A 13,189-nucleotide genomic window follows, 5' to 3' on the forward strand; every position below is an offset into this window, starting at 1 on the left:
AATGAAGCTGCCAGTTGAGGACCTGTGAGGCGCCTGTTTCTCAAACTAGACACTAATGTATTTGTCCTCTTGCTCAGTTGTGCACCGGGGCCTCCCACTCCTCTTTCTATTCTGGTTAGAGCCAGTTTGCGCTGTTTTGTGAAGGGAGTAGTACACAGCGTTGCACGAGATCTTCAGTTTCTTGGCAATTTCTTGCATGGAATAGCCTTCATTTCTCAGAAGAAGAATAGACTGACGAGTTTCAGAAGAAAGTTATTTGTTTCTGGCCATTTTGAGCCTGTAATCGAACCCACAATTGCTGATGCTCCAGATACTCAACTAGTCTCAAGAAGGCCAGTTTTATTGCTTCTTTAAATCAGCACAACGGTTTTCAGCTGTGCTAACATAATTGCAAAAGGGTTTTCTAATGATCAATTAGCTTTTTAAAATGATAAACTTGGATTAGCAAACACAACGTGCCATTGGAACACAGGACTGATTGTTGCTGATAATGGGCCTCTGTACGACTATGTAGATATTCCATGAAAAATCAGCTGTTTCCAGCTACAATAGCCATTTACAACATTAACAATGTCTACACTGTATTTCTGATCAACTCAATGTTATTTTAAATGGACAAAAAAATTGCTTTTCTTTCAAAAACAAGGACATTTCTAAGTGACCCCAAACTTTTGAACGGTAGTGCACTTTGCATTATGTTTGTTTGAATGTCTGTATGGGTCAGGAGCTGGTTGAATGGTCCAATCCTACAGTGTAGTGCTGGTCTGGTCAGGTGAAGATGAGGTGCTGGTGCTCTAGGATCCCGTACTCAGCCTTGTGCTGCTCAAACAGCTTAGCCAGCGCCCCCAGGTAACAGCCATGCAGCCTGTCCACCTCATCTGACGAGGGGCTCACGTTCCTCTCCACCACTATGGGCTCTCCCACTGTGAGAGATGGAGAGAGGAAGGGAAGATAGGCAGTAGAGAAAGAGAGAGTAAAAATACAGAGGGAGAGCAGAATGTTCAAATGTAGTGACTCAGAGGAAGAACTGGACTTGATTGGCTGTAGCCCAGTGACCCTTCACCGTGGATGGCTCTATTCCAGCTGGTCATGATGTCCTGGCTGACCACAGCTGCTGCCACGGTTACTGTTACCCATAACACAGTCACCTATGAACCAGTTTCTCATATGTCGGCCGTTCTCTCAGTGAGCTTTTATTTGACCATCTGGGTGATGACTAGCTAACTAGAGGAATTCATACAATCAGAGCACTGTGACTGCACATTGTTTTTGAATGTTGTTTGTAAATTGTTTTCAGAACATGTTTCCCCCTAGACACAAATGGGTCATATTTTAGTCTCTATTCCTCCTCGTCACCCATCTCTTCCCGTCACTTTCCACCCACATTGTCCCCCATCCCCCACCACTCACCGATGGTGTAGATGGGTTGTCTGAAGGGCATGAAGCCCAAGCTGTACTGAAAGACCCCCCGGGCGTGGAACAGAGGCAGACTGAAGCCCAGGGTCTTCCTCATGCCCTCCTGGATGGTACGGACCAGGGAGCCCTTCGGGTTCTTCAGCTGATTAAACAGATCATTCTCCCCAAAGGAGAACACTGGCACCAGATGAGCTCTGCACACAGGAGAGGGTGAGAGAAGAAGTGGCATAATTCCACGTTTGACTGTAACCTCGTAATGTGACATTTGTGGTTGTTTGCTAAATCGATGTATTTGAATGTGATCTGATCCTTTTTGGAGGATTTGTTGTGGAGTGGCTACCCATAATCCTCCTGACCCAAGTGTATCCTAGTTTATTTTTTAACAACTGAATGCCCAGTCAAATGATTGATTCTTTCAAATCTCTGAGCGGAAGCATACATCTGTTATTTTAGCAGGTGTGTAAATGTAAATATTACAGTGCATTTCCTTTCATCTCAACACATCTGTCATTAAAAGGCCTGGGGTTAAGAATCATAGTTCACTTCATGGCCTACAGTACATTCAGTAATGGCCCTTACGGAGGAGGTTTCAGTCAACATGAACATTTATAATACTTGATTATAAACAAGACGGTTATAGATAATGAGTGGTTGATAGGAAATAAGGCAGGAAGGATGCACTCACCCACACCTGAGAGCAATCTTGACGAAGCCCTTCCTGTTGAGGGCCTCCAGGACGAGGCTCCCAGGCCTGGCCTCCAGGGACTCTGCCGCCCCGCCAATCACTATGATTGACACGTTGCCCCCTCCCTTCTGGCTCAACACGTGGGTAAGACTCTTCTTGGAACAAGAGACAACCCCTTAGGGTAGGTGCAGCACAGTATATTTAGAACAAATGTGTGGCAAGAAAAAACTTTCACAGGACAGAGTTTATTAGAAAATACTTCCAATATCCGCAATATGAAGAAAGAATTGTTGACAAACTAAAACTGCACTACAGTGTGCCACACAATGTTTGGACCTTTAAATGTGATGCTCGGGTCCTTCAAAATGCACTCCATCATTTACAAAATCTTAAAAGCCTACTGATAGTGTTTAAATTAGAAAAAACAGAATCATTGTGGTAGAATGCATCTGATGGTTCTGGTTCATAAATAAATCCCTAACAAGGTTCACCTGAGGACATAAGGTACTCCCGGAAGAATGGAAAGCCAAACCAGATGCCTAGGGTATGCAGGTAAGGAGTCATTCCTGGATAGAGTGCCCGGAAACCTGTGTATTCAGTACAGAAATTCCCAAACGCTCCGGCGACCAGGACTCCGTGAGGATGGAACCCCATCAGGTAGTTCCTCTCTGGGTCCAGGTCACATGTCTTAATCAGCTGACCACAGACAAGACATGAACAGTGAGAGGACAATGGATAAGAAACAGGTTGAGTTCCTGCCCGACTAGATGCACAGGCTTTGCATTGTGTCAACCAATGGTTGTGTGTCACGTCATTGACTGTGCAGTCGGGCATCAGATGGTTATGTTATATGATGTGGTTAGCTGCTATGTTAAATACATATCCAGGCCTTGTAAGATCTGGCATACATCTGCAATGTAGCAGTGGAGGCTCCTCAGAGGAGGAAGGGGAGAACCATCCTCCTCAGTGAATTTCATAAAAATAAAAATTGTAAAATACTTAAAAAAGTTATCCTTTTTAGATACAACTATACTAAATATATTCACGACACCAAATAATTGATTCAAACACACTGTTTGGCAATGAAGGTCTACAGTAGCCTCAACAGCACTCTGTAGGGTAGCACCATGGTGTAGCCGGAGGACAGCTAGCGTCCGTCCTCCTCTGGATACATTGACTTCAATACAAAACCTAGGAAGCTCATGGTTCTCACCCCCTTCCATAGACTTACACTGTAATTATGACAACATCCGGAGGATGTCCCCCAACCTATCAGAGCTCTTGCAGTATGAACTGACATGTTGTCCACTTAATCAAAGGATCAGATAATTAATCTAGTACTGAAAGCATAAGCTACAGCTAGCTAGCACTGCAGTGCATAAAATGTGGTGAGTAGTTGACTCAAAGAGAGAGAAAGACAATAGTTGAACAGTTTTGAACAAATTAATTTATTCAAAATGAAGGAGAAGCAAGAGAGAGATTGTCATTTTTTTCACTTTCACTTACTTAGCTATCAAATTCAGATAGCTCGTTTAACCTACTCAAACACCCTGCTCAAACAGAAGGATGCTATGTTAGCTGGTTGGCTATGACTATCGAACACAACACTGGAACTCAAGGTAAACTTTTGGTTTTACTAATGTATTGCCACCGTGGCCCGCCAGTGTAAGTGCTAAACTGCTTACTGACTGTACACTGTAACTTCACTGCATGATTGTAGTGGGTTTATTAACTCATTAGTTCTATTAGCTATGTTGACTATGACATTATCTTAGTTAATATGGTGACAATGATGTAGACTGTGTGTAGCGGTTATGATATGGTTTGCTTGGAAAGGTTTTTTCGCCTGGTCACATACAGCTGACGTGTTGTGCATTGAAGTTCACAAGCGAAGGGAAAATGTGAGAGGAGGAGAGCGCATAGATGCGAGAAGGAATAAAACGTGGCTGCTATGAAAGTGAACCGTGTTTACGTGTGATCAGGGGTGTATACATTCCGCCGATTCTGTTGAAAAACGTTTCTTAAACAGAACGAAACGGGGATAAACATACCTGAATTTGTCCAATTGAAACTCTCGTTTGCAACTATTGGACTAATGATTACACCCTAGATCAGCTAGACGCAGGCAAGAGTGTGCAAGGCGGTATTGAATGTGTCACTGTCAGTCATCTCAGATTTTTGTCACGACCTGTGTGCACCTACATTATAAACTTTCAGCAACCTCATGATGGGTATAGGGAAAATTTGAGAATCATGTAGTAGCCTAAACCTATCGCTGTTACATTGAACTGGGTGAATGGAATATGAATGACAGTCATCCAATATGCTGCAATAGAAATAAGGCCATACTGATGAAAAGTAAAACTCGTTCTCCCTCATCTTAAATGGCCGGCACTGCAATGTAGTCAGGCAGCAACTCAACCACAGAATGGGTGGATGTGACAGGGGGCTGGGGGCTGGGCCTTTAGCCATGGAAACACCATGATGTATTGGCCAATGACCACTTTACAATGGCTTTGACCTATTTGAGCTATTAATACACCAATGGGCAGTGGATAAAGAGTGGGTAGGCAATCATGCTTGCCTTGAGACAAACGTCCTCAACTATATTTTCATCAGTCAGTTAATAGGCGTTTGTATACAAATTATGTTATTGTTGCATACAAATTGTGTTATTATTAATCCAACATGGAATTCAAAATGGAATTCTGAGTGTCTTTACACACAGGCTGAAGTCTAAATTATGCAAAGAATGGTGTAATAACCTATTACGGTTGATAATAATGAGGCTTTATATTAATTGGCCTCCATGCATCATTAAATGCATAGGCTACACAACCAGAAAACGTCATAAGCCTACTTACATGGATGGGGAAATAGTCTCTGAAGTGTTTCCACACGGTCCAGTGGCGTACCCAGTCAGACCTGCGGCCCCCAGCCTGAGGTGTGTCCCAGTCCAGGTAGAGCCACAGGGCATACAGAGCAGCCACTTGCCAGTATCCATTCAATACGATCACAACGTACACACAAAAAGAACACTGCGCTAGACAGATGGATGTGCAGAAAAATATGGGCATCACATAAGTAAGCAATGACTTGAATTGACCCCAACCCTGGGCCACTATGGTTATGATTTGCTGAAGATGAGGAAGTGTGCAGTAGCCTACCAGTTACCTCCAAAGAGAAAGCAGAAGACCCATTGAAGAACTGCAGCTGTCTGTAAACGTCGGTTGAGCGGGATATTCAAGGGTGCAAACTCTATCTTGACCATGTCTGCAGTTCCCACTCCCGGGTTCTAAAAGGATCTCAGGGGAACAGAGCAGGGGAAGGGTCACTATCTTATGCCCCTGTCCTTGACAAAATCATTTTATACTTAGCAGCTCTAACAAGGCGGTCGTCCAAGTTCGTGGCATTTTGGCGAGACTTCAGGCGCAGGACTATTCAAGTCAAATACAAATGATAGGCTATATTCATTCCTGTGCGCCTGGGCGCTTACCAAACACTTGACTTTATCAACTTCCAAAGCACTGCTCTAAACGTGATTGCTATATCAGGCTTTAGCCTACTCTGGTTTCTTTGTTCTAGCACTATCTTGTGGAAAACGTGAAGTACAACCAAGGAGTTTAATTGAGTACACCCAGAGAGGAACCGGCGAAGCAAGGTTTTACTCTGCCTAAACTGTCCACAAAAATAAGCCCACGAAGTGAGGAATTTTTGTATGGAGGTCAATGAGAGAGTGTGTCGAATTTAGTCTACAAAAATGCAATTGTCAATTTGCTACGTGAGGCTTATTTAATCTAATAGAAGTTTCGTAATGGTTAGGTTGCTGCCCATACTGTCACAGATGCTATAATGGCAAAGACACAAAGATGAGTCCTCTATCAATTTAATTCAGTGGGCTTTATTGGCATGGGAAACATATGTTTACATTGCCAAAGCAAGTGAAATAGATAATAAACAAAAGTGAAATAAACAATCAAAAGTGAACAGTAAATATTACACTCACAAAAGTTCCAAAAGAATAAAGACATTTCAAATGTCATATTATGTCTATATACAGTGTTGTAATGATGTGCAAATAGTTAAAGTACAAAAGGGAAAATAATTAAACATAAATACAGGTTGTATTTACAATGGTGTTTGTTCTTCACTGGTTGCCCTTTTCTTGTGGCAACAGGTCACAAATCTTGCTGCTGTGATGGCACACTGTGGTATTTCACACAATAGATATGGGAGTTCATCCAAATTGGATTTGTTTTCTAATTCTTTGTGGGTCTGTGTAATCTACTCCCGCTCCCTCTCTCCAGCGCTTGACGTCACTGGTCTACTAATCACCGGCTCTGGCAACCATCATTACGCACACCTGCTCTCCATCATTACGCACACCTGCTCCCCATCATTACGCACAACTGGACTTCATCATCACATTGACTACCTTCCCTTTATTTAGCCCTCAGTAGCCTCAGTTATCAGGCAGTATTGGTTTGTTTTCATGTTCAGTACGCTTCTCCTGTTTTGTTCATTTGCCATGCATCATTGTTATTAAACTCTCCTTCTGCACCTGCTTCCTGACTCCCTGCATATGCGTGAGAGTCTCTAATATGGTCATACATTTGGCAGGAGGTTAGGAAGTGCAGCTCATTTTCCACCTCATTTTGTGGGCAGTGTGCACATAGTCTGTCTTCTCTTCATAGCCAGGTCTGCCTGCGGCGGCCTCTCTCAATAGCAAGGCTATGCTCACTGAGTCTGTACATAGTCAAAGCTTTCCTTAATTTTGGGTGTCACAGTGGTCAGGTATTCTGCCACTGTGTATTCTTTAGGGCCAAATAGCATTCCAGTGTCATGACTCTCCTGACAGTGGATCAAAGGACTCAGATCAGCTAAGCAAATGGCTGACAACAAACAGACCCTCTCACCCACAGAAGAGGGGAGGGACGTCTGGGCCGGTTTTTGACACCTTAACACTGGGTCATAAATTTAAGCAGGAGAGAACTCTCTGGCTCTCTAGTATTAAGATCGGAATGTCTTTGTCTAGAGAGAGTTTTGCCGCCAAAACCTTTTTGTCCAAAAAGTGAACTTTGGAACATTATTTCGATCATCCGAATGTTAGGAATGGTCAGTGGGGATCTAAAGAATAATCATGTCATATTGTTTATTATTTTGTGATGTCATTAAGGATTGTATCAAGAAATAACTAACTCGGAAAGTGTACACATTCTATTTGTCAAGTTTACATCTAAATGTTGTATAAAATATATGATTAAGTATGAGAGTATTTTGGTGAACATAGGAATGTGATTTTAGTCTTCTAATGAGATCATTGTTTTTCGTATAAACGTTTGCCCAGTCAGTAACCACGCCCCAAGTGAGCATAGACATTGTGTCGGTGTGATGGAACGCCCCCTTTTTACCCAAGGATAAAAAGCCTTGGTAACGAAATTCACATCATACGTGAAGCGTGAGCTAAACGTTACAAATGGTTGAAACTCTGAGACCAGAAAGTGTGGAGCTATGGCTACACGGCTTAAAATGGTTAGACCAGAAAGACCAGAAAGCGTGGAGATGGTCTTTGAAATGGTTAGAACTTTGAATCTCAACATGAGGTGAAGAAGATAAACTCACTAGACCAGAACATTGCCAGTACGCAGCTGGGCGTGTAAAGTGATCTAGAACTTTGACTAAAGACACGAGGTGGGAAGAAGAAGATCCCATCTCAGACAATCACGGGTGCATCTGAGTATCTGTTCTATTTTAACCCTCCACTCCAAACCAGGACAACCAAGGACATTGTGACCTCTGGTGGACAACCAGAGCCTTACACCCATCGACACCTTCCCAATAGGAGTGATTGAGTTCAACAGAGAGACGACGAACAAAGACATAAACAAGTAAATACATTCATGAATTCTTCTCCGAATGGGCGGTGGTTAGGGTGCTAAGTTTTCTGATTACTGTGAGCGTAGTTTCCAAAATGTATGTACGACAAGTTTGAATCTCTCTGTCCCTCTCTCTCCCCCTCCACTCTCTCTTCCTGACCCCTCCCTTTTGATAGCCAAGCAGTAATGCTGTTGTTAGTCCACTAGGGACCTGTTTCCATTGTATTACGTTTCTAATCAATAACCTATACCGTGTGTGTGTGTGTGTGTGTATGTATTATGTGTTATTATTTAGTTAGCTAGTAAATAAATAATTAAGCCAATTTGTGTATTGCTTATTCATAAGTAAGGTTAGGGTTCTTGCGGATTCAAGGATTATGCGACGTTCAGAATGAGACTGATATGAGGTAATGATTAATACGTGACTTATCGATATATAACATATAGACAGTGAGGGAAAAAAGTATTTGATCCCCTGCTGATTTTGTACATTTGCCCACTGACAAAGACATGATCAGTCTATAATTTTAATGGTAGGTTTATTTGAACAGTGAGAGACAGAATAACAACAAAAAAATGCAGAAAAACGCATGTCAAAAATGTTATAAATTGATTTGCATTTTAATGAGGGAAATAAGTATTTGACCCCTCTGCAAAACATGACTTAGTACTTGGTGGCAAAACCCTTGTTGGCAATCAAAGAGGTCAGATGTTTCTTGTAGTTGCCCACCAGGTTTGCACACATCTCAGGAGGGATTTTGTTCCACTCCTCTTTGCAGATCTTCTCCAAGTCATTAAGGTTGAGGCTGACGTTTGGCAACTCGAACCTTCAGCTCCCTCCACAGATTTTCTATGGGATTAAGGTCTGGAGACTGGCTAGGCCACTCCAGGACCTTAATGTGCTTCTTCTTGAGCCACTCCTTTGTTGCCTTGGCCGTGTGTTTTGGGTCATTGTCATGCTGGAATACCCATCCACGACCCATTTTCAATGCCCTGGCTGAGGGAAGGAGGTTCTCACCCAAGATTTGACGGTACATGGCCCCGTCCATCGTCCCTTTGATGCGGTGAAGTTGTCCTGTCCCCTTAGCAGAAAAACACCCCCAAAGCATAATGTTTCCACCTCCATGTTTGACGGTGGGGATGGTGTTCTTGGGCTCATAGGCAGCATTCCTCCTCCTCCAAACACGGCGAGTTGAGTTGATGCCAAAGAGCTCGATTTTGGTCTCATCTGACCACAACACTTTCACCCAGTTCTCCTCTGAATCATTCAGATGTTCATTGGCAAACTTCAGACGGCCCTGTATATGTGCTTTCTTGAGCAGGGGGACCTTGCGGGCGCTGCAGGATTTCAGTCCTTCACGGCGTAGTGTGTTACCAATTGTTTTCTTGGTGACTATGGTCCCAGCTGCCTTGAGATCATTGACAAGATCCTCCCGTGTAGTTCTGGGCTGATTCCTCACTGTTCTCATGATCATTGCAACTCCACGAGGTGAGATCTTGCATGGAGCCCCAGGCCGAGGGAGATTGACAGTTATTTTGTGTTTCTTCCATTTGCGAATAATCGCACCAACTGTTGTCACCTTCTCACCAAGCTGCTTGGCAGTCTTGTAGCCCATTCCAGCCTTGTGTAGGTCTACAATCTTGTCCCTGACATCCTTGGAGAGCTCTTTGGTCTTGGCCATGGTGGAGAGTTTGGAATCTGATTTATCGATTGCTTCTGTGGACAGGTGTCTTTTATACAGGTAACAAACTGAGATTAGGAGCACTCCCTTTAAGAGTGTGCTCCTAATCTCAGCTCGTTACCTGTATAATAGACACCTGGGAGCCAGAAATCTTTCTGATTGAGAGGGGGTCAAATACTTATTTCCCTCATTAAAATGCAAATCAATTTATAACATTTTTGACATGCGTTTTTCTGCATTTATTTGTTGTTATTCTGTCTCTCACTGTTCAAATAAACCTACCATGTCTTTGTCAGTGGGCAAACGTACAAAATCAGCAGGGGATCAAATACTTTTTTCCCTCACTGTATATATTTTAGAGTTAAATTCAGGGGTTGGTAACAATATAAACAACTTCTTCCGTGGTGCCCCAAATTCCTAATGAGGTAATTGTTACATGATTAATTTAAAATCGGGTAACAATTAAAACATATTTAGTTGATTCTATAAATAAGTCATCATATTAATGAAAGTCACATCACCAGTTTGCTCTGTTTTTGGTTAATTCTTTCCAATGTGTCAAGTAATTATCTTTTTGTTTTCTCATGATTTGGTTGGGCCTAATTTTGTAGTTGTCCTGGGGCTCTGTGGGGTCTGTTTGTATTTGTGTACAGAGCCCCTGGATCAGCTTGCTGAGGGGACTCTTCTCTAGGCTCATCTCTCTGTAGGTGATGGCTTTGTTATGGAAGGTTTGGGAATTGCTTCCTTTTAGGTGGATGATGCGTGTGCAGGCAAACATTGACGTCCATGACTGCATTCAGTATGAAAAAATGTACTGCAATGTTCAATTAAACGGAAACAGTGCTGTTCTGAACAACCAGTTGAAAAACGTGGAGGGTTTGGGAACGCTTCGCTGCCACTTAAATACGTCGCTCATTGCTTCAAGCTACACCCTGCCACACCCACCAAATGGAGCAAACGTATCTGTCTGTTCAAGAATGTTGAAGAACGTTTTGGCACCATGTCAACAATGCACTAATGAAACAAATACCAAAATATAGTTTTTGGGTTGAGTTTTCCTTTAAGGCAGCCCCCACACCTCTCTGATTCAGAGGGGTTGGGTTAAATGTGGAAGACACATTTCGGTTGAATGCATTCAGTTGTGCAACTGACTAGTGCCACGTTCAAAACAACTGGGAACTCGGAAATCTCCAACTTCCGACTTCAGTGCATTTAAGACAACTGGGACCTCAGAAAAAAAGTAGCCCTGACTGGGAAAAATCGTTTCAAACAGAAATGCATATTTTGTAAATAATGTCTGAGTGTTGGAGTGTGCCCCTGGCTATCCGTACATTTTAATTACAAGAAAATGGTGCAGTCTGCTTTGCTTCATATAAGGAATTGAAATGATGTATACTTTTACTTTTGATACATAAGTATATTTAAAACCAAATACTTTTAGATTTTACTCAAGTAGTATTTTACTGGGTGACTTTCACTTCTACTTGAGTAACTTTTGTTGGGTTCTATTTTTCTCATAATTGGATCTGTATGTGATGAATAACTTAGAAGGAATGCATTAATGATAAGCATAGGTTTGTACTATACTGATATAAATTGTTTCACATAACAGGCTGTGATTCATGTGTGGAACGTTAGGGACAGATAAGAACTTATGTCTCACAATACCCGAACACTCTCTCTTTGTTGTCTGTGAAACCGTCCTTGAACGTAGGTACATAGAGTACAGATTGGAAGGGTGTCTTTTGGGTGCTGACTCTACAGGTTATTATGATAGCAACTTATGCCTGGGAACGGTGGAGCGCCAAGGGGTTGGGACTAACCCGTGCGCCAACGGATTGGCTGAGTAAAGTCTAAACCACACTCAGTCCTTTACTCTGATTGGCCAACAGAAGAGGTGGGAACTCTCTGTCAGAGTATTTGAGAAAGAACCTGTAAACAATGGTTTAGTTCTCTGTCTGCCCTGCGTGGTATTTCAGTGAGCCCGTATACGAACCATCATACTTATCATACATACATTTTGCATATAATAAATTTAGCTTGGATTGAATATCTCTTGATTATGTTGTTTTCTCTTATTCCAATACCAGATTTGAATTACGCAATTTCTAACACTTTCTATTAAGGTATCTATACTTTTACTCAAGTATGACAATTGGGTACTTTTTCCACCACTGCTGACATCATGATTTGACCTCGTATTTTTCCGAGATCCCAGTTGTCTTGAAAGCACCTTAGGTATCACCTTTCCCTTCCCACCTGGGACTGGCAGACCAACAAGGGTGCGTTCACAATACATCAACGGTTCTACCCTGTTACACTTGGTCTTCGATAATCCAGTGTGACTGTGAATTAACTATTTGAAATGGCCGTTTAATTCGATACCAAATGTCAATATGAGACTTTTGGTAGGAGTAGTGCTTTATACCAATAATTCAGATTGGCATTATCCCGGACAGCTACAGCCGGCTTCGAGGGGTCCTTCAGTCTTGGAGGAATTTATAGTGTTGCCAACTTAGCGACTTTGTCGATATATTTAGCGAGTATTCAGACCCCTCTAGCGACACTTTTTCAAACAATCGACTAGCAATAAATCTAACAACTTTTTCTGGTGTTATTGGATACTTTTGGGAGACTCTGACGTGAAAGCACGTATCGTTCTTACTCTTCTCAACGAGCAGCGGGTGCTGCCGTGGGCCCCACCCTCATCCCAAAGCACTCACAGGCGGCTCAGTCGACGCGCAGCAGTCCCTCCCAGCTGCAGTCAGAGCAGGAGAAATGAATCGCACATAAGGGAAGCCGCCGCTGTCTGATCCCGCCCTGGCTTACATTCAGGGCGGGATGTAAATGTAAAATGTTCTTTGTCTAAAATAAAATCACTGCACAAAAATAAATCACTGCATTTGACTCACACAGCCTCAGTCACTTACTCACCTCGTCCACTGTGTGTGTGCCTCTCTGTGACATAAGCTAAACATCTAGCTGGCTAGCTCATCATGTCTCAGTCTAAACTGTACACTCAAAAATACAGAAAGGAGTAGGAATCAAACCCTGAATTCAAAGGCTGGTTGAAGCCGTTTATTGGAGATGATACACGGGCATACTGCCTGTATTGTAAGGCTGATTTCTATGCCAAACTTAGTGATGTAAAAAAACACATGACAACTCAAAAACATACTCAAAAGGCAAAGCCTTATAACAGTTCCACCCAAAACAAGCTGCCATTTATGGTTTAAAAAAAATTGACTCTGCAAAAAAGGCTGAGGCCACCATGGCATTAGCTATCGCTGAACACTGTTCCATGCTGGCATGTGATCACATTGGAGAAGCATGTAGAGCTGCTTTCTCAGACTCCACTGCTGCTACCCACTTCAAAATGCACAGGACAAAGTGCACAGAAATGATTAATGGTGTTCTAGCACCATACTTTCTGAGAAAGTTGGTCACAGATGTGGGTGACCAGCGTTTCAGCCTCCTCCTCGATGAGTCCACGGATGTAAGTGTTTCTAAGTACCTGGGGGTTGTGATAA

At 42.6% G+C, this 13,189-nt stretch overlaps 1 protein-coding gene across 1 annotated transcript; it reads right to left on the minus strand.

Annotated features, from left to right (window-relative positions):
• Window positions 1–718: 718 nt before the first annotated feature.
• On the minus strand, window positions 719–5,372 carry LOC311105555 (2-acylglycerol O-acyltransferase 1-like; the record flags this gene model as incomplete). Its single annotated transcript, XM_084147731.1, has 6 exons — window positions 719–923; window positions 1,411–1,610; window positions 2,102–2,276; window positions 2,593–2,797; window positions 4,966–5,144; window positions 5,276–5,372. 6 exons carry the CDS (start codon window positions 5,370–5,372, stop codon window positions 769–771), a joined length of 1,011 nt encoding a protein of 336 aa, XP_084003857.1. The 3' UTR covers window positions 719–768.
• Between the last annotated feature and the right edge of the window lie 7,817 nt (window positions 5,373–13,189).

Source organism: Coregonus lavaretus (assembly GCF_964263955.1).
Source record: "Coregonus lavaretus genome assembly, chromosome: 30".
Classification (NCBI taxonomy): Eukaryota; Metazoa; Chordata; class Actinopteri; order Salmoniformes; family Salmonidae; genus Coregonus; species Coregonus lavaretus.